The 27,196-nt window shown below is 44.0% G+C and overlaps 1 protein-coding gene across 6 annotated transcripts in view; it reads right to left on the reverse strand.

Annotated features, from left to right (window-relative positions):
- The window catches only part of NEBL (nebulette), a 403,673-nt gene that overhangs the window by 84,211 nt on the left and 292,266 nt on the right, over positions 1-27,196 (reverse strand). For 3 of the 6 annotated variants that reach the window (XM_051821440.2, XM_002717405.5, XM_008268286.4), the window contains 3 exons: positions 20,986-21,090; positions 18,456-18,566; positions 11,678-11,788 (listed from right to left, as the gene is read on the reverse strand). The exons of 2 other annotated variants lie outside the window; for them this stretch is intronic. In XM_051821440.2, the coding sequence (XP_051677400.2) occupies positions 11,678-11,788; positions 18,456-18,566; positions 20,986-21,090 (327 nt within the window). Of the gene's footprint in view, positions 1-11,677; positions 11,789-18,455; positions 18,567-20,985; positions 21,091-21,723; positions 21,851-27,196 lie in introns of those variants that run through there. One more of the 6 variants, XM_070055472.1, reaches the window with a different exon arrangement.

The following is a 27,196-nucleotide window of genomic DNA, read 5'->3' on the forward strand; positions in this document are numbered from 1 at the left end:
GCGTATCAACGCCAAAAAATAAAAAGAAAGGGGGATCTGTGGGGAGCAACTCGGACTATACTGTTACTGGAATTAAGACTTATTCTATGCATCTGCTCTCCCACTGTGGGGAGCAACTCGGACTATATTGTTACTGGAATTAAGACTTATTCTATGCATCTGCTCTCCCACAATATGGCGCTGGGAGAGGAGAAAACAGCTTCTACGCAGCTGCCTCCAGTTCAACCAATAAACTGTAGGACCTACTCCTGATTGGAGGAGAGCAGCGTACTCGGCGTGTGGGCAGCCGAGTTAGGATTGGCGGAGGAGGACTATAAAGGAGGAGAGAGACGGCATGCACCAGGAACATCTAAGGGGAACATCTAAGGGGAACACCTGTGCAGCCCCCGAGAGAGCCGGCCGGCAGTGTGCCACTCCCCTGCGGAAGTGGGGAATGTGGCCAGGGGGAACTGCCCTTCCACGGAGGTGGAAGGGATAGTAGCCAACCCGGGAAGAACCAGCAGCAAACCCGGGGAGGGCCGAGCAGACGAAAGAACAGCGCAGGGTCCTGTGTTGCTCCTCCACGAAGAGGGGGAGCGACAAGAGCCTACTCGCCTTAAGTTGTCTATGCTTTTTATACACAACATTTATTTGTTTATTTGGGAGGCAGAGAGACAGAGACAGACAGAACTTACACCTGCTGGTTCATCCCTCCCCTCCTCAAATGCCTAAAAATGGCCTGATGCCGGGAACTAGGAATTCAACTGAGGTCTCCCACGGGGTGGCAGGTACTTGAACTATCTCCACTGTCTCCCAGGGTCTGTATTAGCAGGAAGCTAGAATCAGGACTCAGAGTTGGAACTCAAACCTGGGTACTCTGATATGTGATGCAGCCATATTAACTGACACCTTAACCACTAGGCCAAATACCCACTCCATGCACAACGATTACCTGTATGGATATATTAATTCCTTATACTACACATGCATTTCATTATTATTACGTGTTTGAACTGGATAAATACTATCTAAGAAGTAAAAGACCAAGAACAGGGCAGAACCAATCTTCATGGCTTTTGCTTATCACTCTATTAGTATGACTTGGCATCTAACTGCATGTGTTTATTTTCACACAGAATATCCTCATCAAAACGTTCAGTGTCAATCCTCAGCTGACGTAGGACGAGCCCCAGCACACAAGTACTGAGGATCACTTCTCCGGGGAAGGGTGGGAGTGCAGCTCTGTGACCCTCCTGTTTTCACTCTCTCCTTCCCAGCAGAACTCTTCAAATGCTCATGTGCAGCTACTGATGGCTTCATCATCTAATGTCACTGTGATGACACGAGCTTCCCAAACGATAACAAGCACATTGAGAATACTCTCCCTCTGATGCATATGAGACACAATCAAGCCAAAGGACAAAAATGTAGAGATTCAAATAACAAACTATAAATTCTGCTAAATGTACACTACACATTACATTGGTCATTTAGACACTCAACTGACAAATGGGAGGACAGACCAGCACTGAATTTTACAATGTCCAAAAGTCACCATCTCGCCAATCTGCTCACTTCTCAATTTCTTATTTTTAATTAATCAATTTATTTCCATTTTATTTGAAAGACATAAAGAGAAAGGCATAGAAATCTTCTAACTGCTGGTTCACTCCCCAAATACCCACAATAGCCTGGGCTAGGTCCGGCTGGAACCAGGAGCCCAGAACTCAGAGTCCCTCAACCAGGAGGCAAGGACCTATGAACTTGAGCTGTCATCTGCTGCTTCCCAGGGTGTGCAGTAGCAGATCGCTGGACTTGGAAGTAGCACAGGTACTTGGACTGAAGCATGCTGGTATTAATTATATTTTGTACAAAACAACTATTTCTAACATCATCTACAAACTTTCTGCTATGGCACTGAGAAGTACTTACTAAAAATTTAGATTCCTAAGGCCCTTCCACACTCATCTACCACAGAATTTTGGTAAATGTGATCCAAGAATCTGATGTTAATGAATTCCCCAGTTGATTGCTATGAATTAATATTCTAGGTATTAGAATATATCCTGTTACTTGCCCTTCAACCTTGCAAAGTAAAAAGAAATTCCATTTGCTTACTCGTTTCAAAATTATCAGGTCTAAGATATAATAATGCATTAATACCTTAATAGGCAATCTTTGCATTATATTATTTCAATAAGGCATATATACACAGACACACACACACACACACACTTTTGTTTACTCTTTTCTAAGCTTGCATTCACCTCACCACCAAACTCTCTTTATACTCACGAATGTGTGTGACAAGTGAATGCAGTTTAAACACAATGAATCTACTGAGAGCAGAACATCTGTTTTCTTCAGTATTTCTATTTCCATGGGCTCTACCTTAACCAAGTGACTTCAGATAGGTTTTGTGCATACAGGTAGTAAGAGAAACATAAGAAATAAGCTGGGAGCTGAGTTGTTTTGCGGCACGAATTTTCAATCATTGGGGATTTTAAAATCGGCCAATTTCATTGGCTTCAAAAAGCAACACACTCAGCCGCAAATGATGGCAACTCAATCCCAGCCTACGCTGAGTTAAGCCCAAGCTGTGTAAACAAAAACCAGCTCTCAGGTGAAAACAAACCGAAATTATTACCCGCCTACAAGACTAACTGTTTCTAAGTTACTACATTCATATGAAAACCACAGGGGGGAAATGTCTTTTTGTTTAGAAAAGAATGAGGGTAAAAATGGAAACCCTTACTTTTTGAAAAGAACCGCAACCTTTCAGAAACCGAAGCTTTCCATGGGTTACCTAATTATATGGTGTTCAGCCTAATGGCTGCGTGAAGAGAGCTGGACGCACAAAGGCGGCAGGAGCAGGGCTTTGAATAGGGCCCCATCATCCATGTAAATTGCAAATTAGAGGCCGGCATATGTGACTCAAAACAAATATTAAGATTGACATGAGCTGCAAATTCAAGCAAGCGGACACCGCCGAGCCACGCAGGAGAGAAGCGCAGGGGCCTGAGCACCGGGCAGATTTTTGGGACTGTTGCTGCTTGGGCCAGGGGCTCATGTTAGGGGACACTACATAGTGGGGAGCTCCCGGTTTCCCCATCTGCAAGGACCTGAGCATCTATGGGGCCCTGTGGCATGGTCTCCTCAGAGGGTGACTCCTCTTCTGTAGCTGAGCCAATGCTTAGGTTTGAAGGCAGCACCTCTGACAGGTGTCCCAGGTCTGCGGCAGCTGTGTGCTCCTCTCTGCCAACCACCAGAACCCAGGAAAAGTCAAAATGCTATGCAGCAGAGAGGTTTGGAGTCTAGGTACCCACGGTAGGTACAGGCCATGCCCCCTCGGTATCCAGTGGGACAACTGCTTCCACCCCTGCACCCACTTGGGAAACCCAGTTGAAGCTCTGGCTCCTAGCTTCTGCCTGGCCCAGCCCTGGATGTTGTGGCCATTTGGGGAGTGAACCAATGGGTGGAAGATCTCTCTAACTCTGACTTTCCAATAAACAAAATGATAAGGGAATAAAGTCTGTACATGTTTAGTACAGCAGCAATTTCTTTCCCAAATATTTTGCACCTGCAATTGGCTGAATATGCAGGTGCAGAGTTCACGGATATCAAGGGTGACTGTACATATGCAGGTACTTAAAACAGTTCTTGGAAAAGCAAATTGAAGGATAGTGTATGACTTGTGGCCGGCCTCCTGGCCCTGAGTCCAGCCACCAGCTGTGATGCAGGCATCCCATACTGGAGCTCCTGCTTGAGTCCTGGCTGTTGCACTTCTGATCAAGCTCCCTACTAAGACGCCTGGGAAAGCAGCAGAAGATGGCCCGACTAACTGAGCCACTGCCACCCAAGTGGGAGACCCAGATGGAGTTCCTGTCTCCAGGCTTTGGCCTGGCCCAGATCCAGGCGCTGGGTCATTTGGGGAGTGAACCAGCAGATGGAAGATTTCTCTCTCTCTTTCTAATGGCCTTTCAAATAAAAATAAATAAATCCTATACAAAGAAAAAGACAGTGTCCATGAGCTTTCTGAAGCACCCTTGTGTGAAGTCAACCCTCAACGCAACGATAGTGGAACACTGGTTGGTCTCCATTTTCCAGCCTTCTCACGGCAGTATGATGTTTTATGTCATACTGTTCTGAATAGGGAGAGAGGAAGGAAGAAATTCCTGAACCTCACCCTGAGGTTCAGTAACAGACTTTATGTGATTTTCTTCAACGTTTTCTTCCCTACTCTGTCCTCAGAGCACAACAGAGAACAAAGAAAAGGGGGGGGGGGGAGGAGAAAAAAAACATTAAAAATGGTCTCCTTTTAGAGCATTTATTATCTACTCTTATAAGGATTACAAGTTGATTGCCTCACCAATACATTTCCTAAACATATGGCTATGGATTTTTCAAACTGCTGCTGATACCCATTAAGACAGTTTTCTTATCACTCATTTATTATGAATATTTTCTTAATGTTTAACAACTTATTTTTGGTAAAAAAAATTAGAATCATTTTAGTAAACTCTACAAAGAAAACAACTAAAATGTTCATGGGCGTTGTACCCTTACTACAAAGTGATCTAGGGAAAAATCTTAATAGTATGCCCGTGGTTTCCTGAGAGAAGATACTACATTCCTCCATGCACTAAATATGCAGGGGACAGAAGCTCCGCTTTCTTCTACAGGTCCCACACAACGTGTTTTATGCATTTATCTCATGCTGAGATGATCTGCTTTATCTTTTTAACAGTAGATAACGATAATTAAGCTTATCTGCAAATAGCAATTCTGGTTTCTTCCACAAAAATACCTAGAAGCCTAGAATTACTACTTTAAATGCCTGGTGTCTTCCTCGTGTCTTTATTCACACAATTGACGTTTTTGTCCTTTCTTAAGCTCTGGGTCATTTTCCTAAATTATCCCTCTGTCGCAGACATGTGTTGCTTTATTTCTGCCTAGCATTTTTTATTTGGAAACTGCTCTCTCCTCACCCCATGTGACCTGGTCAGGCTCTCACATGCAGCCTCCCTTCCCGTGGACAGGAGTGGCCGGCTGGTGGAGGCTGCTGGTCGGATACCACACGCACTTGAAACTGATCAGCGCTAAAGGGGCGGACACAACCCAGGCAGAAACAGTCACGTGAAGGATCTGCGGCTGGGGTGAAGCACTGTCCTCCTCTCCTCTGAGAGCAGGTACTGCCAAGGATGGTTTCACTTTGGAAACATCAGGTGTCGGGTTCGGTCCATGCACAGTCCCAAGGTAACCCTACGCAGAAGCAAGCAGGCCCCAGAGGCGGGACTCGGGAGGTGGCGTGATGGCATTGGGAAGCCTCAGGATCCAGTTACATCTGAACAGAGCTTAAGTTTTCCAATTACGTAATCCCATAAAGTGGGCTTTTTCACTGGAGCTAACCACGGGCAGATGCCTGCTGCAGTCTTCAGGTGGACCCCATCACAAGGCCTGGGGAGCTCCATTCCACGCATCAAGTGTCTTTATTGCCGCCAATAAAGATCTGAATTCTGTCAGAGTCTGTCTTCAAACTTCTTCCTTATCACGTTCACTTTAGCCCCCAGCTTGTATTTTCATCTCATTTTACTGCCTTTTGAACTCAGCTTGTCCTGTGCCCACCATCTCTCGGCCTCTGTTTCCTAACAGCCATGCGTCTCCCATGTTTCTCACCTGCATGCAGAGGGTGCCACGTGGCAGGCACTGACCTAAAGGCCCCAGGTGCATTAGTTCGTTAACCCCTACCCCAAACTCCTGTTGTGTGGGACTTGTCTGTGCTCAGCCGGGCCACACCAGCACTCCCTTGCACGGCTGGAACCACATTCTCCAGGGCCCCCTTCTTCGTAAAGTGCGGGATTAGACTTGGCTAATAAAAGAAGCACTTGCAAGATTCTAAAAGTAGAAATAAAACCGATGTCTTTATTCTTCTCCAGGTACAGTCAGACACAGTCAAAAGGTTCCTGGTGACTTCCCAGCAAGCTTTTCATATTTACACAACAATGACTTGAGGCTCAGTGGTAGGTGACTTAATGAACTCCAGGACTGTCCTTTAAGTGAGTGTCAGACGCTAGGAGAGGAGAGGATTGAGAGCTGAGGAATGACCACGTCACGGGGAGCCACAGACACACACACACCTGTGGGGTCAAGGGCAGTGGGGGCTGGCAGACCTTAAAGAGAACAAAGCCAGCTGGCCCTGATCTACAGCTTTTGCTACTCTGGTGAAGGTTAACACAGCTCTTGGTGAGGAGGGAGAACTAGACAAGAAGTTTAACCTTTCAGTCTGTGGAACAGAGTGAGCAGTGTAACTTCTACAGAGCCTTAAATTGAAGGCCTGGTTCAATCGCAATCAAGAAAATCTTTTGTCATCATCATAAGCTCTTCCATTGGAAAAGCCTTCTGGCTATCATCAAATAAGCACAAGGGCTGGAAATTCTAGCTTTTAAAAAAAAAGATTTACTTTTTGAGTTATTTATCTAAAAGGCAAACAACAGAGAGAGAGAGAGAGAGAGAGATCTTCTAACCACTGATTTATTCCCTAAATGTCTACAACAGCCAGAGCTGGGCCAGGATGAAGCCTAGAGCCAGGAATCCCACCCAGGTCTCCCATGTGGGGGGCAGGAACTCAAGTACTTGAGTCATCATCTACTGCTTCCCAGGCACATTAACAGGGAGCAGGATCAGAAGCATAATAACCGGGACTTGAACCAGCACCCCAACATGGGATCTGCGGCCTTCTTGGATGTGCATTAGCAGGAAGCTGGATGAGAAGCAGAGGTGGGACTCAAATCCAGGCACTGTGATATGGGATGCAGGCATCCCAAGTGGCTGCTTAACCTGCCATACCACAATGCCCACACCTGGAGATTCTATCGAATTATGCTCATTTTAATAGTATTAAGAGAATATTACCCTTTTAAACATGAGGGGTCTTCAAAAAGTTCAGTGAAAATGCTTATTTTGAGAAAACTGTATATGGAGTGCAAAAATTTTTTGCACCAAATTCAACTTAGCTTTTAATTGCATTTTCCACAGGCTTTTTGAAGGTCATAGGCCTGATTCTATTCAGAAGGCAGAAAAGGTTTCTGTCTTCTTAAAAAATGGAGTAAAGTTATATCTAGAACAATGTATCATTATTGTCATTGTTTACCAATCACATTAGAGTTGATCAAAGCTTTGTTATTCATGGTTTAATTTTATCACCACTGCCATCTTGTGAAGAAGGCAGAACAGGTATTACTTATGAATCTGTGACAGAGATGAACAAAAAACTAATATATTTTTACCTATAATCCTGAAGCACCATTATTGTTAAGTCACACTGGGGAACCACACGGAATGGAAATTGTTTTTTCCAGTATCATTTTACTAATTTATCTTTAAGTATTCTTTTTTTTTTAAACTTTCTAATGGAATAGAAATTTTGTCTACTGATAAGTTTTTATTAATTTTAAGAAAGAACATAGATCATTCTTGCAAAGGACATTTGAGTCTCTAATTTCCCAAGCTGGAAACTTGTTTCTGATACATATGGAATTGATTGCTAGTGTGGCATTTTTGGAAGAGCTGACCTCTCCAATCCGGTCCCATGTCCGTACAGCCCACATGACTTATAAGACTTGAGCTGCCAGCTTCAAATCTGTCCCACTCACTTCAGAGCTATTGCACACCATGTTTTTGGTAAGATTGATGAGAACTAACAATGTAACCAGGATTTTCATTACAAGCCCATCTTTAGGGGAAAGTCACAGGATAGAATATCTCCAGCTTCTCTAATTACATTAGAGACATTTGGCAAGAGTAGGTCTCTTAAGATGCAGAGGGATTTTGATTGGCTGATCTTAATCATTCTTTGATGATAGTATCTACAAGATAGGTTCAGGGACCTTTTGAATATGCCTTTCAGACCTAAATCAAATCTCTTTTAATTGTTTCCCTAAACTTAGATCAGCCTATAAAATCTGGAGGTGGACCAAAAGGCCTAATATTTCATGGCATGATTCTTCTGCACAGCTCTCTACATCCATTCGCTCATTTAACACTTGTGAGAGCCCTGTGAAGTAGATAACATCGTCTCCATTTACAGATGAGAGAACTGAGACTTAGCAATTTGAAGCAGCGCTCCCAAGATCAGGAAGGCAACATGGGCAAAGCAAGCATTTTAAGCATCATTTGACTCCAAATTCTTTACATATGCTCTCATGGGGGGCATTCTGAGAAATTACTGTTTTCTTCTTTGGGGATCATTAAATTTGGGGCTATCCAAGAGAACAGTCTCCAGAACACTGGCAAGGGTACATCCCTAAAGACACAATAAGAGAGGGCGGCACTGTGGCCTAATAGCCTAAGCCTCTGCCTGCCACACCAGCAACCCATAGGGATGCTGGTTCATGTCCCAGCTGCTCCTCTTCAGATCCAGCTCTCGGCTTATGGCCTGGGTAAGCAGTGGAAGATAGTCCAAGTACTTGGATTCCTGCACTGACAAGGGAGACCTAGAAGGCAGGAGCTTTGGATGGGCCTAGCTCCAGCCATTGTGGCCATTCGGGGAGTAAACTAGCACATGGAAGACCTTTCTCTCTGTCTCTCCCTTTCTCCCTAACTCTGCCTCTTAAATATATAAATAAAATATTTAAACAACAACAACAAAAGACACAATAGGAGAGGCCAGCACTGTGGCACAGTGGGTTAAGCTGCTGCCTGTGGTGCCAGCATCCCATATGGGTGCCAGTCAGTCCCGCTGCTCTGCTTCCAAGCCAGCTCCCTGCTAATGTGCCTGGGAGAGTGGCAGAAGATGGCCCAAGTGCTTGCGCCCCTGCACCCATGTGTGAGATCTGGATGAAGCTCCTGGCTCCAAGCTGCTGAGGCCATTTGGGAAGTGAAACCAGAGGATGGAAGATCGCGCTCTCTCTCTCTCTCTCTCTCTCTCTCTGCCTTTTCCTCTCTCTTTGTAACTCTGCCTTTCAAATAAATAAATAAATCTTCACACACACACACACACACACACACACACACACACACCAGGTTAGACTGGCACTCAGTTATCCACAGGTGGGAACCCAGCTGGACAGTTACCAAGAATACTCTCCCACGCATTATCTTCTATTTACTCCCAGCACTGCAGGTGTAAGGGAGAGGAAGATTATGAAGGAAAATCACTCCTTTGGCCCATGATGACCCGTCTCATAAAAGGTTTGTAAGGAGACAAAAGTTAAAAGCTCTGAACCACAACTGTCCAAGTTTCTTGGTTCTCCTGCAGATCCTAGAAAGCTAACTTGGCCGTGGCAGAAATATTAAAATCCTACGATGTTGCCTCTCATCGTTTGTAGGTAAATCAGATTCACCTGTGATGACACGTTCATATTTTAAATTAAAATGTCCTGTACAGCCACAGTGCAAAGTGTATTTCACAGCAGGACAAGGGAACTCTGTTTCTAAGCTCCCTACAATGAATTTCACTGGGCTGGGGTTTTCAGCAGGACAGGATTTTGTCTTTTACGGAGAGTCTGTCGCTTCATCCACGGAAACAAGTCCTAGCTCTCCTTGCGGCTTGCCAGACCTGTGTTTAAATTTCATATTGTAAAGACAACAAATGTATTATTCTAAGTGGCCTGCCTCCAGGGGAATACCAACTACTTCACAGGTAGAATACAAATATCCTTCTCACTTTAAATCTGAGTAAATAGTCTTAAACACTTTCTAAATCCTATTATATGTACAAACTTTGCATGTAAAGGTTGAGCCATGTCGGCAGAGGAGTAAAAGTAAACACATCTTTCTCCCATAAGTACACAGTATTGAATGGAGGAGAAAAGGGCTTTGTACTCTATTCCCTCAATCCCTCAATCAAAGACCTTTTAAAAGAAAAGGCAGAGTTAAAATAATAAGCCGAGTTCTATGATAAGGAACTTCTGTATTTGAATTTCATTGAATTATAGAGTTGGAAAGGGCCTCCTGGGATCCACATAGCCCCAGCCCCCACCCCAGCCCACCAGCCCACCTTCTAACCCACCCGCTTTTTTATGGATTCAAAGTCTGTTCAGCATCAAAACAGAGGGAACTCCGGGTGCCGTGGTTGTTCTTTCCTGCAGTGCATCTGAATTCTGATGATAACCTCTTTTGCTCCCCATTTCAAACCTTCCATTTAACATCTTGACAAATCGCCAGTGACCTTTAAGAGCGGGGGTGGAGGGGTAACAGCAAGAGCACACTCAGGAGTCTGACTCCTTCGCCGTATTTTCCTCATCTACAAAATGGGAGTCGGGACAGGGCTTCTGTGAGAACTGGAAATGATCAACGTCTTGGCACAGTTCCTGGTGCATGGCTGCGCTCAGTAGTGATGGTCACTGCGATTATTACAGTCATTCTGTAAGCAAACAACACTCACAAAGCCTTTCCCTAAAACAGCCCAGAGAATAGTGATATCATTGTCAGTCCCAAACCATCTTAGAAAAGTGCTTTGGTATTAGGATAAGTACATAGATCTGGGATACAATGTAAACTCTCAGTCTGTTTTAACTTAGACATTGATTGACCCATTGCAATTTAACACCAAATAACTGTGGCCACCCCACAAAGACACAGTGCCCAGCTGGGCTTGGGGTCCAGAGGCAGCAAGCACTCAGTATCCAGGAGGAGAACTCACTGGTGGACAGGCAGTGGCAGGTGGCAAAGATGTTTGACTTTTTCCAAGAAAGAGAGCTTCATGATCCAAGCAGGCCAGACCCTTTATCTGAACTGATTCGAGCTCAGGGAGAAGTGGACGAGCAGCTCAGACACTCCTTTTGGAAAGCAGGGAATTCCTGCTGAGGATGCAAGGAAGCTTCCCCTACAGAAACTGTTCTTCTGGGCCGCCAGGACGTGCTGGTAATTGAGAAAGGCATGAAAGTCTGCACGGACTTGGTAACTTACAACCCAAGAAGAAATTCATATTCTCCAGGCTAACTCCTCTCTCTTGGCCCCAGAGGTCTTAAGTTTGACAAATTTGCTCCCCACAAACACTCTAAAGGCACAGCAATGGGGTAGAATCTACCTGGTATTTCTGAAATGATCCTTTTGTGGGTCATTAATTTCTAATGCTCTTTCTTCCAGGGCTTCTTGAGTCTAGAGTGGAAACCATGAGCTTCTGCATCAAGTCAAGAAGTTCTGAAAATATTACTCATCAAATGTGCAAATAATCCACACTTGTCTTGTACAAAACACAATTTCCCATGTCTTGGTGCAGATGCTGCATCCAGCATCCCATACTGGAGCTCCACTCTCCATCTAGCTTCCTGCTGATATACTTGAGAAAGCAGCAGAAATGCCCCCAAGCACCTGGGCTCCTGACACCCATGTGGGAGATGAGGATGGAGTTCCAGGCTCCTGGCTTCAGCCTGGCACAGCCCCAGTTATTGGGACTATTTGGAGAGTAGACCAGTGAATAAGAGATCTCTCCGCTCCCACTACTGTCACTCTGCCTTTCAAATTAATTAATTAATTGATTTTTTTCCATTTCCCAAAATGCCTGGGAATTTGAAGGCATTCTACTAGGTTTAAATGATTGGCAACAGAATGATTCAGATCTACCTCTAATGAGAAATGTTAAAAGTCCTCTTTGACCACGAATGCCATTATATTTAAATTTCAACAAAATAACCAAAAGCCTTAACATGAATTTACTACAGTTTCCAAGAAAGTCATCAGGAGTGAGCTTCCTTACGTTACTCTGGTGTTTGTTGACCTCCATGGCGTGTCGGACCTCCGGTGGCTCCTTCATGTGGGCATAATCTGAACTTCCTTTGGCGGCATCATGCTTCTGCCTGTAGGCAACCTTAAACAGTGCAGAGAATGGGTGATTCCAGCGAGAGGTACATTAAGTTCTTACCTGTTACACTGCAGTGTCTTGCTAGATACTGCCAGTGATAGTATAGGTAAATTTGTCTAAATCTGTCTCAAGATAAGGTACATAACGGTTTCATCTGAGTGCTTCAGTTTAGACTCCTAATTCTAACCCTGTTGCTTCTTTCTACATGTCCTTGGTCAAACGGTGAAATCTTCACTTCTATTCATGTAGCTCTGATCACACTTACAATTTTGGGAAATTTCCCCTATCCAAGAACTTTCAGCCAACAACATAACTGTCCCTTCACTGAAACTCAGAATCTAGTACAACTAGCAATGCTACAATCCCCTAGCACTCCCCTCCCAGTTTTTCACACAACTCTCTATATTCTGAAAGCTCCAACTGAACGTTCTTCCATGAATCAAACCCCAGTCTGCCTCCCCATGGCCGCACCTATGTGGCCATATGGAAACAGCCCCTGATTAACAGGGCTGAGCTTCCAGTGAGGAAGGAAGCCATAATGGTATCTATTCCTCCAGACTGTCTACATGGATGGAGGTGTTGGGTCCTGAATACTCCAGATGCTCTCTTCAACCTAAATCCATTTTACTATCCATTCCTTCCTTCAGGTGCCCACAATGGCCAGAGCAGTGCTGATTAAATTGTTTCATCTAATCCAGGTTCTCACCTCCGACCTGCCAAATGCTATCAATGCATCCATAGGTCACAACAGGTTCACTTGGATGGCTACGTTGAGATTTCTATCAACAAATGCTCTTAAATCCTGTTGCTCAGCCATGTTCCCACAAACAATCCTGCATTTTGGTTGAAAACCTGGACTCCACTACAGCACCTCACATTATTCCAGGTATAATTCACCTTGTTAAACTGTCCATCAGTTTAGTCCATCAAGATTTCAAATTCTGATTAACATATCTGTAAATTTCCAATTGTTTATGTTAAACAGGAATGCCTTTAAGAACTGTCATTCCTTTATGTTCTGAAAGTTTTAGCCAGAGCCATTAGCAAGAAAAAGAAATGAAAAGGATACAAACTGGAAATGAGGAAGTCAAATTATCCCTGTTTTCAAATGACATGATCCTATATATAGGGAAACCAAAAGACTCTACTAACAGACTATTGGAGCTCACAAGAGAGTTTGGTAAACTTGCAGGATATAAAATCAACACACAAAAATCAATATACACAGATAATGCCATAGCTGAGAAAGAACTTCTAAGATCAGTACCATTCACAAGAGCTATAAGAAAATGTAAATACCTTTGAATAAATTTAACCAAGGAGATGAAAGATCTCTACAATGAAATTACAAAACATTAAAGAAAGAAACAATATACACACAGAAAATGAAAGATTTTTTTCTTCCATGTTTGTGGATTGGAAGAATTAATATCATCAAAATGTCCACATTACCCAAAGCAATGCGGATTCAATGCAATCCCAATCAAAATACCAAGGTCATTCTTCTCAGATCTAGAAAAAAATGCTAAAATTCATATAGAAACACAAGAGACCCTAAATAGCTAAAGTAATCTTGTACAACAAAAACAAAGCCAGGCGCCTCATAATACTAGATTTCAAGACATACCATAGGGCAGTTATAATCAAAACAACCTGGTATCGGCAAAAAAAGACATGTACAAAAAAGTAACAGAAATAGAAACCTCAAAAATTAATCCATGCAGTATAAGCTGTAAGCAACTAATCTTTGACAAACAAGCTAACATCACTCCCTGGAGAAAGGAGAATCTATTTGATAAATGGTGTTGGGCAAATGGGATCTATGTATGCAGAAGTATGCAGTAGTTAATACAGAATACAAAAAATATATAGGAATAAAATGGACATCTTATGATCTGATTATTGTTTTTCACCCTTGTCTATATGCCTGTGGAACTGTGGTCTTTATTCTTTTTACTTACTGTATATTATGGTTAGTGAGTGGTGCATTAAACCTGTGATTATAAAGTGGACTGAAATTATGTTTTATTTTCAAAAATTAAAGAAAAGGAAGGAGTGGGATTGAGGGAAGAAGGGAGGGAGGGAGGGAGGGAGTGCATATGGTTATCTTCTTAGAATTGTGCCTGTGAAATACATTAAATTTCTTCTCTTTATATTAATAAACATTTTAAAATGTAGAAAAAAAAAGAACCATCATTCAAGCTGGGAAAGTTCAGTCTCCGTTTCATTATATTTTTAACATCATTTTGTGGAAAGAAGAGGGAACGTAATGTGTGGCAAGTCTTCAAAGCAACAGGCAAACTTCTGTGAGACATCTTCCTTCTGAAATCAAAACAGCTAGCATATGCCTTTGTCCTTTTTGATGCGTGTCTGATTTATTTGTTTTAGACCAACTATCTTACTTGTGCCTTTACAAACATAACCAATGCAGCAGATCCTTTTATAGGTTATCATAGAGCTAGCAAATCATCAAGTGCAATTTTACAAAGCACTCTTTCTTAAAAAGGCTATGTAATTTTCTACTTGTAGCATTAAAGTAGTCATTTTATTTATAGCTTCTCCTAAGTACCACTTTAGAATTAAGATTACATCAAATTGGAGGCAGCTGAACTTTAATTTATCATATTAATTTTCTACCTTGAAGTAGCTAATGGAAAATTATGTCAAGCTAATAAATTTCTGATAAATTTGATTTCTTAAGATTTGTCATGGGAGTGTGGCATTTCCCCAGATGAATACTGTAGGGGAACTCAGACTACAGTGGTACCAGACACCTAAGGAGTGGAGGGCACTTGCAGTATACACTCATACAAAGATATTTACACAGGCAATGGATACCATTTTCTTATAGATTAGACCCTTGGGTATTTGCATGTGTATATGACAGAACTTCAAAAAGTTTATGTAAAATAGAACTAAAAGGTGATTTTTTTTTGGTTTAAAAAAATTTTGAAATCCATGCATAATTTTTAAAATATACATTTCCCATGAACTTTTTGAAGACTTCTCATATGCGGAGATGTCAAAATTCCTTGCATTAAAATAAACTTATTCTTTAATTCCACCTTCATGAACTTTTTGAGGTGCGCTAGTATCCGATGTACATGTATGGTTAACTTGCAGTGTATTTCGTTAAGTACTCTCCACGCAACTGCGCTGTTAGAAGTCTAGCATCTGCACCTCTGACCCGGTGAACCAGCAGCCTGTGGTCACTGCAGACAAAAACAGAGACCGCCACGAAGCTTGTCAGGGTGACACCTGAGCCACCAATGCTCCCCTTGGCCTACGGCAGCCCTGACGAGAAGGACTCCCCTATGACACCGTAGAGTTTTTCATTTCAGTCTCAGAAGCTTTGGGTTGCTTGTTTATTATGTTTTTAATAGGGGACAGCAAGTAAAATGGCCTCCTAAAAATTCCATTCTTCCTGCCTTTCCCCTTTCCCTCCCCTCTCCTCTTGCCTGGCTTCTTAAGGCCTTTCTTGTCAGTCACCTTCTACAAGGAAGTATTAATCTAGCTAAAGTCACCTTATCACACTAATTTCAATTTAAGTATAGGAGAGTATTTGCAATTTCATTTTAAGAGAATAGTTGATCTGAATAGTTTATCAAAAGTTGAGGAGACTTTTTTTAATTTATTTTAATTTATTTATTTATTTATTGACAGGTAGAATTATAGACAGTGAGAGACAGAAACAGAGAGAAAGGTCTTCCTTCCATTGGTTAACTCCCCAAATGGCTGCCACGGCCAGACCTGTGCCGATCCAAAACTAGGAGCCAGGTGCTTCCTCCTGGTCTCCCATGTGGGTGCAGGAGCCCAAGCACTGCCTTCCTGGGCCACAGCAGAGAGCTGGACTGGAAGAGAGCAACCGGGACTACAACCCGGTGCCCATATGGGATGCTGGCGCCGCAGGCGGAGGATAACCAAGTGCCGGCCCCATGGAGACTTTTCATCAGAACCTAGAATGCCATGAAATTTTAGCACCCATGTCATTCTCCAGGTTACTATAAATCTGATACTATCTGCACACAGTAAAACTTTACTTATTTATCACAGATATTGTCAAAGAGCTCTACTTTCTTGCCTCTTATCCAGTACTCTTTGAATATTCACAATTTTAACAGTATGAATGATGCAAATGACTCTTTGAAAGCAATACCTTACTCAGAATCCATGTTTTTCCCTACTAATGCTAGTTCATAGACTAACAACAGCAGGAGGTAGCATTACTGATTGAGAGCACATTCTTTGTTTTCTTTCTTTTTTTTTTTTTTTTAAGATTTACTTATTTATTTGAAAGCAGAGTTACAGAGCAAGAGAAGCAGAGACAGAGAGAGAGAGAGAGATTTTCCACTAGCTGGTTCACTCCCCAAATGGCCACAATGACCAGGGCTGGGCCAGGAGACCCAGCCATAGTACTAGCCCCAAGAGAGCCCACTATCAGTGGTATAACACATGTTGATCGGTAAGTGATGATCTATTCTGACATAAGAAAGGATAGCTTACAAAACATCCTGTAAGGACTGTTGTTCAAAGTTAAATCTACCTTGTCCATACATATTTGTGTGCTATAAATCTGTTTGCACTATGAAAACATGAGAAACGTTCAGTACTTCCAAAGAAAAAGGATGCAAATATCTGAACATTTTCCATTCCCTCGTAAGTATGAAAATAAGACGCTGCTTCTCTTTTTCTTTAATGCATAAATTGTTGCCTGTGATGTGTGATAATTTTGTGCTTTCGGGCCAGTGTTGTGTTGTTGTGGATTAAGCTGCTGTCTGTGACATCAGCATCCTGTTTGGATGCCGGTTCCAGACCTGGCTGTTCCACTTCTGATCCAGCTCCCTGATAATGCCTCTGGGAAAGCAGAAAATGGCCCAAGTGCTTGGGCCCCTGAACCCACTTGGGAGACCCAGAAGTAGTTCCTGGTTCCTGGCTGCGGTCTGGACTAGCTCTGGCCATTGCTGCCATTTGGGGGGAGTGAACCAGTGGATGGAAGATCTTCTTTGTGTGTGTGTGTGTGTGTGTGTGTGTGACTCTGCCTTTCAAATAAGTAAATAAATCTTCTTAAAAAATTATGGGCTTTGTAAAGTAGCCCATAGTGGAAGCAAGTGGCAAGGTGACCAGTAGTTGTCAGGAAAAACAAGGGGTACATTAGTCACCGCCTGCCATGCAAAACCTTGACATCATATACTTTCAGCTTCACATTGCACAGCTGAATTAGCTTACGGCCAAGGTACATAACAGACATTTAAATTTGTAGTAATGAGGTACTTAAAGGTGTTCTACAAAAGATAACAATGCTCAGCATTATTTAAGAGTGGTGTCTTCTCAGACTATTTTAATTATCAATGTTTCCTCTACTTAAAAGTAAAAGGAGGGACAGTACTGTGGCATAGCACGTGGGGCCACTGCCTGCAGTGCCGGCATCCCATATGGGCACTGATTCGAGTCCCAGCTGCTCCACTTCCGATCCAGCTCTCTACTATGGCCTGGGAAAGCAAAAGAAGATGGCCCAAGTCCTTGGGCCCCTGCACCCATGGGAGAGACCTGGAAGAAGCTCCTGGCTCCTGGCTTTAGGTCGGCACAGCTCTGGCCATTGCAGCCATCCGGGGAGTGAATCAGTGGATGGAAGACCTCTCTGTCTCTCTCTGCCTTTCCTTCTCTCTGTGTAACTTTGACTTTCAAATAAATTTTTAAAAAAGTAAAAGGAATCTGGAGAAAGAAGTAACATCATTTAATAAGAAAAGAGAAGTTAAAATGGTAGGACAGAGGCAGTGTAGTGTGTGGTTAAGAACCCAGAGTCCAGAGCCACACAACTCATGCCTGTGTACTGCCTCTGCCACTGACTAGCTGTGTGGCTTGGGGCAGGTATCTTAAAGGCCCTCTGGTCTGGTTTCCACATCAATGGAATGGGGGATACCTCATGAGTTTGTTGTGAGGAATAGATGGCATTAATATACATGAAATGCACAAACAGCATCTGACATAAACATTTCCATGTGGTGACTATTTTTATTATCAACCTAAAATGTGGTGTGAAAAACATAAACTATGTAAAAGGAAGCACACCCTTAGAAGGAAATCCACAAAATCCAACAAAAACCCATCTTGCAAGTATTTACTCAATCCTTCCTGTGTGCCAGGGACTGTTCCAACCCCAGAAGCAGACAGGTCACTGCTCTCATGGGATTCAATGAGCCAAGTAACAGGTTAATAAAGTAACAACCATCAGAGTGTCCATAGCAGAGGAGACCCCGGAGCACCTGTCCAACAGTGAGGGGACACAGACCTCTGGATACCGACCCCATCAGCAGCTGTCCATGTAACTTGTAACGAGCTAATGAAGTGCCCTCCACTTAGGGGTTACACATTCAACCTGATGTCAGTTTAATATTTGCTATGAAGATTTCATCCATGCACCCTGGATGCAATCTGCTCGATAAATAGCGAACTCAGAAAACAGCCACACGGCATGGACAGAAACTTGCACATGCTCTTCATTTTCCACGATTTCATCAGCAACTCTTGACGGCGTGTGAACCGGCTGCTGCTGATTCTCAGCCAGAGGTTAATGTCCAAGATAAACAACTTTTGGTAAAATGCTACAGACCTTATGTGAGGCTACACGTTTGACCTATGTAATTACACAGAGACTGAGAACAGCCACACCTACCTCACTCTGCAGCTGTGTGACTTCTCTCGCGAAGACACTGTCGATTGTGGCTGGCATCCGTTTATAAAGGGAGTTTGAAAGGTCCGCCTTAGTGGTGCCTTTGTATTTTGCCTAGGGGAAAAAAAGGGGGAGAAATAAATAAACATTCCTTAAAAAAAAAAAAAAAGAATGTGGAAAGTAAAGAAAAAGAACTTTCTTCAGAAACAGAATTTGGTGCCGGCGCTGTGGAGCAGCAGGTAAAGCCACCATCTGCAGTGCTGGCATCTCATATGGGTGCTGGTTCGAGTTCTGGCTGCTCCACTTCTGATCAAGCTCCCTGCTATGGCTTGGGAAAGCACTGGAAAATTGCCCAGGTCCTTGGGCCCCTGCACCAGTGTGAGAGACCTGGAAGAAGCTCCTGGCTCCTGATCAACACAGCTCCAGCCATTGCGGCCATTTAGGGAGTGAATCAATGGATGGAAGACCTCTCTCTCTGCTTCTTCTTCTTTGTAACTCTGCCTTTCAAATAAATACATAAATCTTAACAAAGAAACAGAATTCATTTAAAAATCTGCAGATTACTTTCATTTTAAATACTGGATCTACTGAACATACAGAAATGAGTCCTGTTGGTCACAGAGAAAGCTTGAAACGAGACTCCCACGAACATAATGATGAATTTTCTCTTTAAACCCAGGCCCTGACTTTTAAAAGTCAGTCTATGCGTGTGTACTGACTGCTTTGTAGGTTTGATGAGTGGGCAGTCTGACAGCAATGAGACATTTAAGTAGTTCCCAGAAAATACAAGTAATAAGAATTCACTGTCTAGACCCTGAAGGCAAAGGCTGAGCCTTCTTACCCAGGCCTCCTCCCCAGGGCAGGTGCCTTCGGCAGGGTGTGCACCTTCCCACCCCAGTCTGCCCTGTCTCAAGACCAACGCACAGTCATGCTCTTCCATGCCACGTGCACGAGTCCCTGATGCCCCTCTCAGAGTTCGGCTGGGTCACTGAACACAGATGCTGTGGAAGCCGTCTGTCCCCAGGACTCTTGGGATTTGGGTACTTGATAAAAGGAAATGTAGTAATTTTCCTCAAGGTTTTTAAAAATTTTTTTTCCATGTTAGCAGAAATACCACAGAGAACATTACATTGATTTTTCCCCAATACAGTGTGGGAAACACTAGAGGTCAGTCATTTACAGCACTATTTTACTCCTTCTCTTTCCAAGCTCCTCTGTTCTGCGTGATCCATTCACAGCCTCTGTGTCTCATCACAGAAGTCACTGCTGGCACCATGGTTCACAGCGCAACATAAACTGCAAGTGCTCTCCAGGAGAGACTACGTGACTTTCAGCCACATGATGAACCAGTGCATTTCTCACTCTGTGGTTTTGTAACAGGTATCTCTGTCAAACTCGATTTTATTCCACTCAAAAATAATTTAATTAATTTTGTTAAATTAAAGATACCACTTTTTTTTTTTTTTTTTTTTTTGACAGGCAGAGTTAGACTGAGAGAGAGAGAGAAAGAGAGAAAGGTCTTCCTTCCGTTGGTTCACCCCCAATGGCCGCTGCGGCCGGCGCGCTGCGCTGATCCAAAGCCAGGAGCCAGGTGCTTCTCCTGGTCTCCCATGTGGGTGCAGGACCCAAGCACTTGGGCCATCTTCCACTGCACTCCCGGGCCACAGCAGAGAGCTGGATTGGAAGAGGAGCAACCTGGACAGAATCCAGCGCCCCAACTGGGACTAGAACCTGGGGTGCCGGCGCCGCAGGTGGAAGATTAGCCAAGTGACCCACAGCGCTGGCCAAAGATACCACACCTTATGGAATCAACTGGTAGGCATTACTTATTTTAAAATGATATCCTATTGTTTATCTCTACTAAACCAACTAGGAAAGAAAAGTAACATAACTTCTAAAATTAACTGGTTTTGCCAGTGTTTTCTATTTATTGAATAAAAATAGCCCTTTTCAGGAGTAATTCTATATAAATAACAAAGGCTTGGAGTCAAAATACAGACATACAGTACATAATAAAATATATCATTTGGGTCTCACGTTATGGCATAGCACACTACACGCTGCCACCTGGGGCACTCACATCCCCTGTCACAGCACTTGGTTTGAGTTTTCGGCTACTCTGCACTTCCAGTCCAGTTTCCTGCAGATCATGGCCCAAGTACTTGGTTCCTGCCATCTGTATGGAAGACTTGGATGGAGTTCCTGGCTCCTGGCTCCTGGCTTTGGCTAGTTCAGCCCTGGATACTGTGAGCATCTGGGGAGTGAATCAGTGGATGGAAGATTGTGTGTGTGTGCGTGTGTGTGTGTGTCCCTCTCTGTCACTCTGCCTCTCAAATAATCAAATCATTATCTGTATTAAAACAATCATCTACAGTAAAATAAACCAACATGAGTCCATTAACAGAATTAGATAATGCTATAGATATTACTAACATTCAGTGATAATTTTTAAAATATTATCTAATATACAGACTTTTCCATATAAATAGCAAAAGGGAAATACAAGCCACTTTGTGAGCTTTGGATAACTTACCTCAGAAATAAAAGTGCTGATATTTCTTACATGGTTGAGCATTGGAGTGTCAGTTACAAATGTGCACTTGTCCTTAGACTTCTTATACTCTTCTTTATAGTGGATCTAAAAAGGAGAAGCATATGCATGAGAAGAGAAAGAAGTACTATGGTTAAGATGGCTGTTTTTGAACAGAGAATGAACTTGCTAAAGTCCATTTTCAGAAGTGAACACTCCATTGTGCAATGACGCTACAGACAAGACCAGTCACATAAAGAGCTCTCCTTCCCAGACCTCTAAGGGGTGAGGCCTAGCGAGGAAGACAGCCTTACAGACAGGAGAGGGTACTTCATTGGTGGTGAACACTAGGCGTGCTGGGCTGCAGACATGGGGGCCCGGCTGTCCAGCCCAATCTTCCGGCAAGCACCACTCACTTCCACTAGCTTACTGCTACTTTTAAGCTCTTGACCTTAACAGTTAAGCCTATGGTCAAACAGAAGCATAGCTGCCCACCTTGTGGTAGAAAACAAGTAGTCATCAGGGCAGATGTAAGCAATTAAGTAGAGGCAGAAATTAACCAAATGGAGATCACTACCTGCACTGCTACCTATGCATGCTGGATTAGAGGAAGGGGCTTAAACTGTGGCTGTGACGGGCTCCTGTCAATAATTAATTCTCCCAAATCAAGCCTACCCAACTTATGAGCACCCACAGTCCTCCCGATCACTCTTCCCCTCCCTGCAAAGGAGTAGAACCCACCCAGAAAGCTGGTGCCACATGTGGAAGACCATTCCAGAATGGCCCCTGCTGAGGGCAGGCAGATCAGCCAGAGACAGCCCAGAGAGGCTGAGCTGAGCTGATTTCTTCTCCCACAGTCAAGAGTAAAATGAGTCACACCCTTCCCCCTGGGGAGAAATCTGAATTGTTCCTCTGCCGGAAGACCCTACATGAGCCACAGAGAAATCAGGAGTGCCGGACAACAACCTGATATGCAACCCCACTGGCACGCTAACTGCTGCACTATCTCAGAACTGCGGAGGCGGACTCGGCGCTCCTGAAGAGGAGGGAGGCAATTTGCTAAATTTATATCACCCTGTAATAAAGCCATGTTTATCTACCCAAGACTGTAAATACTCAGGCTGGAAAGAGTGTCCCGACTCAGATGATAAATTACATGGTCTTCCTAATTAGAACCCAAAAGCGAACTGTATGTAGTCCCCGGTTCTTGGAGGGCATGATTAATACTGGTGTTACATGCTAATGTTCCAAGGACGTTTTGCCATATGCAAAACTGATTTGAGGGGCATTATTTGACCTCTGGTACAACCAGACACAAACATGTTAAGTAAAGTTCTCGCCAAATACCATATTTTACTGCTGTGACTCTTAGATATTAGATGCCTACCACATTAAACATTGCTTTATTCATGAAATCAACATGAGAACATATTTATCTTATCTGAGCACTAAATTACTTTTTTTCTTCTCAGAGATTAGCCATAATTTTAGGTTCCCGCAAATCACCGTCCTTAGCCACTAGTAATTAAACCGTTAATGGCAGTATGATAAATAGTAGGCTATTTTGATCATAAGGAGAAAAAAAATCTCTGTTATATAATTAAGTGTGAGAGAAAATAACCTATCATTAGGCTTAAGTTTGACTCATTATTTTTATCGCTTGCCACCATCTTTTCCCCATCACATTCACATCCCTCACCGCAGTGGTATGCAGTGGTGTGTGCTGATGGCCACAGGCCTCCTGATAGAGTGGAATGCTGGGTCAGGGTTAAGTGTTCACTTCCTTTGCTATGCGGCAAACATTCTAGTCTTACGGACTTCATTTCTTTCTTGAGTCTTTATTAAAAAGATATGGAAATTTGTATCTTTGAGGTGTATGGAAAAATATACAACCATTCCTACTGTAAAATTCATTAGAAATTACACACACATGTTTTACAATATGAATGACCATATGTAAATGATTTTAAGTTTTCATGTACAGAATGTTAACAGACAAGCTTTCCTATGCTGGGATAATAAGAAATAATACATGAAAGGGAACTGTACCAATCAGTGACAGGAATCTTAGGTAAAATAAACATCACCGAATAGCTGGCTATTTCCTGTTACAACTATGCTGACATCTTACACTTTTAGGTTGGCCCCATCTATGCAAAAGATTGCCTGGCCATGCCCCTTCTCTCCTGCTAACAAAACCTCAGTGGATTCACATAAGGAGCCAGGCCCCTGCCCCAGCACCAGCAGGCACACTGATCTAAACTAGGCATGGCCACATCACTCTCTTTGGCCACTGATTGGCCTGGGGAGGCCAGGTGCCTCGTTCTGGCCATGAGACATTAGTGGAGTCTTCCCAGCCTGAGACAACGATGACTTCTACTGTACAGAATCTAGACCACCTACCTCGATGCTGCGTGTGTGTGTGTCTGTCTGTCTGTCTATCCATCAAAGGGACAGGAGGACACACAAACACCTATTTGATAAGCCACTGCCTTGGGGCTTCCAGTTACTTGCATCCATTTGCAATTACAGCCAATACACAGCCAAACACATTCTAAAATTGAGAAGGAGCAAAGTTGATGACTTTTTGATCATTAGATACCTCTGCAAACATTTATTTCCTCCTCTGACCTTATCCACTAACCCACAATGCTCCACTATAACTGCAGTCAAATTAGCTCAATGTTGTTTCCTCCTCCTGATCCAGTTTCTCTTAATGAGTTTGAAATTAGCTAATGACTGAAACTGGATGACAGATGTGAACTGTCTGAGGATATCTGAGGAAGAATTGTCAAATATCAAGCATCCTCAATGGAAAGAATCCAGAAAGTCTTTTCACAAATGAAATTATGAAAGCCAAGAAAGCCTGGCAAAGAACCGGGGCTCCATTGCTCTTTGTTAACTGGGCAGATCACGGCCCAAGGTCTCTCAGCCAGGTTTCCTAACACGGTTCGAGCCCTCGGTAGAGAGGTAACCACAGAATTTAATATTTTTGGCATTGGAAGGATTTACCCACAACAAACAATGGTCATTTGCCTGGAAAACGTTCTTCCTGCTGCCATGCAAGTGAACACCCTAGAACGCACCGAACCAAAACACCGAGTCGGGGCTGCAAGCAGCTGCAGCCACAGTTCCTCTACAGCAGGCTCTAGATGTCGAGTTTACGAGAAACCTCTGATTCACTCCGCCCAGTAGTTTTTACAGCCACCTGTCAGAAAGCCAGGTGGTCCCTGAATCTGGATACTCCCAGAGAGTGGAGAGGTTTAATTTACTCGAAGGATCGCCTCACTATCTGACAAACAGAACTGACCGACACAGAGTGTGCATCTGGGGAAACACAAGGTCTTATGTCGCCAGGAAAACCAAAGAGGCTGCTTCAGAGGCCTGGGTCTTTCAAAACTGGGAAGGGAGCTATGCAGAGGGAAGCACCACACTGTGAGCAGAGCAAGTGCAAAGCAGAAGCCAGGCAGGGCCAAAACATACAAGCGTTAAAAGGAAGAAAGGAAGGGAGGTAGGGAGGTGGGGAGGAAGGAACCTCGCCCTGACGCCCAAGGTGCAGCCACTTGACCTAGAAACTGGCTGTTCCTTTCCACAGAGAACTCTAAACAGTTCAGGCCTCCAGGGCCAATCTCTCACCCAACTCACTTCACATCCCAGAAAGGGGAGGGTTCAGCCAAGTCCTCCTGTCTGCTGGTGGCCCCAAGCCCTCTTAGAGACAGAAATGGCAAACGGAAAGAGAATAAACCTCAGAGGCTCTCCAAGGCCCAGGCAACAGGGCAGAAAGCTGCAGGCTGGACCCACTACTCAGGAGGTTAAAATAATTCAAACTACTAGTAAAAGATGACGGGCCCCAAGTCAGAAATGAGGGCTGAAAATGGCTCTGGTATTGAACAGAGGCTGACCTAAGTGGTCACCTACAGCCCCTGAGTCTAGGAAACTTGAAATGGTATCACAAAGCTGTCTGGACAGATGGGGCAGTATTTGGCCTAGTGATTAAGACGGTCACATCCCACATCAGAGTGCCTGAGTCTGATGCCCTCCCCTAGCTCCTGACTCCAGCTTCCTGCCAATGCACAGTCTGGGAGACAGCAGGGATGACCCAAGTGGTTGGGTCCCTGACACCCAGTTAGGAGACCTGGATTGAGTTCCCAGCTGCTGTCATCAAGTTTGGCCCAGTTGCACCCAGTGGAGGCATTTGAGAAGTGAACCAGGGGATGGGAGCTCTCAGTTTCTCCATTTCTGCCTCTCAAAGAAAAAAATTTTAAATATTTTAAAGGGGGAGCTTTGGAAGCAAAACATCATCCCCTCTCATAATCACAGGCCATCTGCATGTGACTGCTGCACACAGTTCTGGTTAATACAACCTAATAAAGACACAGGAAAGCTGGGAGCGGTTTAAAGAGGGATAATTAGAACGAGGGAGGGCGTGATGATGATAAAGGCTGCTCTATGAAGAGAAATACATAAAATCATCCAAAAAATAAGGCAGAGTGAGTGGCTACTAACCAGTCTCTGGATTTAGCTGGCCCCAAGCGTGGATGTTGTCCCCACCCCTGACTGGCCAGGTGGCCTTGGGCAAGCTCTCCTCGCCAAGATCTAAGACTCACAGAACCGGGTAGGCGCCATGGCTCGCTTGGTTAATTCTCTGTCTGCAGTGCCGCCATCCCATATGGGTGCTGGGTTCTAGTCCCAGTTGCTCCTCTTCCACTCCAGCTCTCTGCTGTGGCCTGGGAAGGCAGTGGAGGATGGCCAGTGCTTGGGCCCTGCACCCACATGGGAGACCAGGAAGAAGCACCTGGCTCCTGGCTTTGGATCGGTGCAGCGCACCAGCTGCAGTGGCCATTTGGGGAGTAAACCAGCGGAAGGAAGACCTTTCTCTCTGTCTCTCTCTCTCTGACTGTCTAACTCTGCCTAATAAAAAAAAAGACTCACAGAACCTACGGTGCAAGCTGGTGTGGCACACAGTACAAAAATGTACATGGCAGGGCCAGCACTGTAGCATAGCAGGTAAAGCCGCCACCTGCAGTGCCAGCATCCCATATGGGTGCCGGTTTGAGTCCCACCTGCTCCACCTCCAATCCAGCTCTCTGCTTTGGCCTGGGAAAGCAGTGGAAGATTGCCAAAGTGCTTGGGCTCCTGCACCAGTGTGGGAGACTTGGAAGAAGCTCCTGGCTCCTGGCTTCGGATCGGCGCAGCTCCGGCCATTGTGGCTTTCTGGGGAGTGAACCAACAGATGGAAGACCACCCCCCCACCTCTCTGCCTCTCTTTCTCTCTGTGTAACTCTTTCAAATAAATAAAATAAAAATCTTAAAAATATTAATAAAAATATAAATAAAAAATATACAAGGCACACAGGAGCGGGGAAGGACATGACGGTGCCAAGGCTTGAGTCAGAAGGACTTTATTCAGATCCCGGTCTATAGGGCATTCGCTCTGTGGCTTCATCCATAGCATGTGCAGCTTCTTCTTTTTTTAAAAAAAGAATATTATTTATTATTTCAAAAGTAGAGAAACTGAGACAGTCACAGAGAGAGCTTCCATCCCTGAGTCACTTCCTCAAATGCCTGCAACAGCCAGGGCCAGGCCTGGCTGATGCCAGGAACTCAATCCAGGTCTTCCATGTGGCTCACAGGGACCTGACAACTTGAGTCCTCACCTGCTACCTTGTACAGTGTGCATTAGCTGGAAGCTGCAATGGAAAGCATAGCCAAACACAGGATCTCTGATATGGAATGTGGGTGTCCCAAGCAGCATCTTTACTGTTGTAACCAAGCAACCACCTGCAGCTGCTTCTTTATGCTTTAGGATGTAGGGCTCTGCACATCAGGCAGATGGCATCCCAAATCCACGTGACAACACAGGATGCAAGCATCATTGTCTTCAAATAATCAAAAAAGATCAGAAAAACACACAGATGCCCCTCAGGGACAAAATGGGTAATAAAAATATTGGATGGTTTGTTTAAAGTTTGAGACCTGGGGCTGGCACTGTGGCATAGCGGGTAAAGCTACTGCCTGTAGCACTAGCATCCCATAAGGGCGCCTGTTCATGTCCTGGCTTCTCCACTTCAGATCCAGCCTCTGCTAAGGCCTGGGAAAGCAGCAGAAGATGGCTAAAGTCCTTGGGCCCCTGCACCTGTGTGGGAGACCCAGAAGAAGCTCCTGGCTCCTGGCTTTGGATTGGTGCAGCTCCAGCCATTGCAGCCATCTGGAG

The sequence above is a fragment of the Oryctolagus cuniculus genome, chromosome 13 (assembly GCF_964237555.1).
Source record: "Oryctolagus cuniculus chromosome 13, mOryCun1.1, whole genome shotgun sequence".
NCBI lineage: Eukaryota > Metazoa > Chordata > Mammalia > Lagomorpha > Leporidae > Oryctolagus > Oryctolagus cuniculus.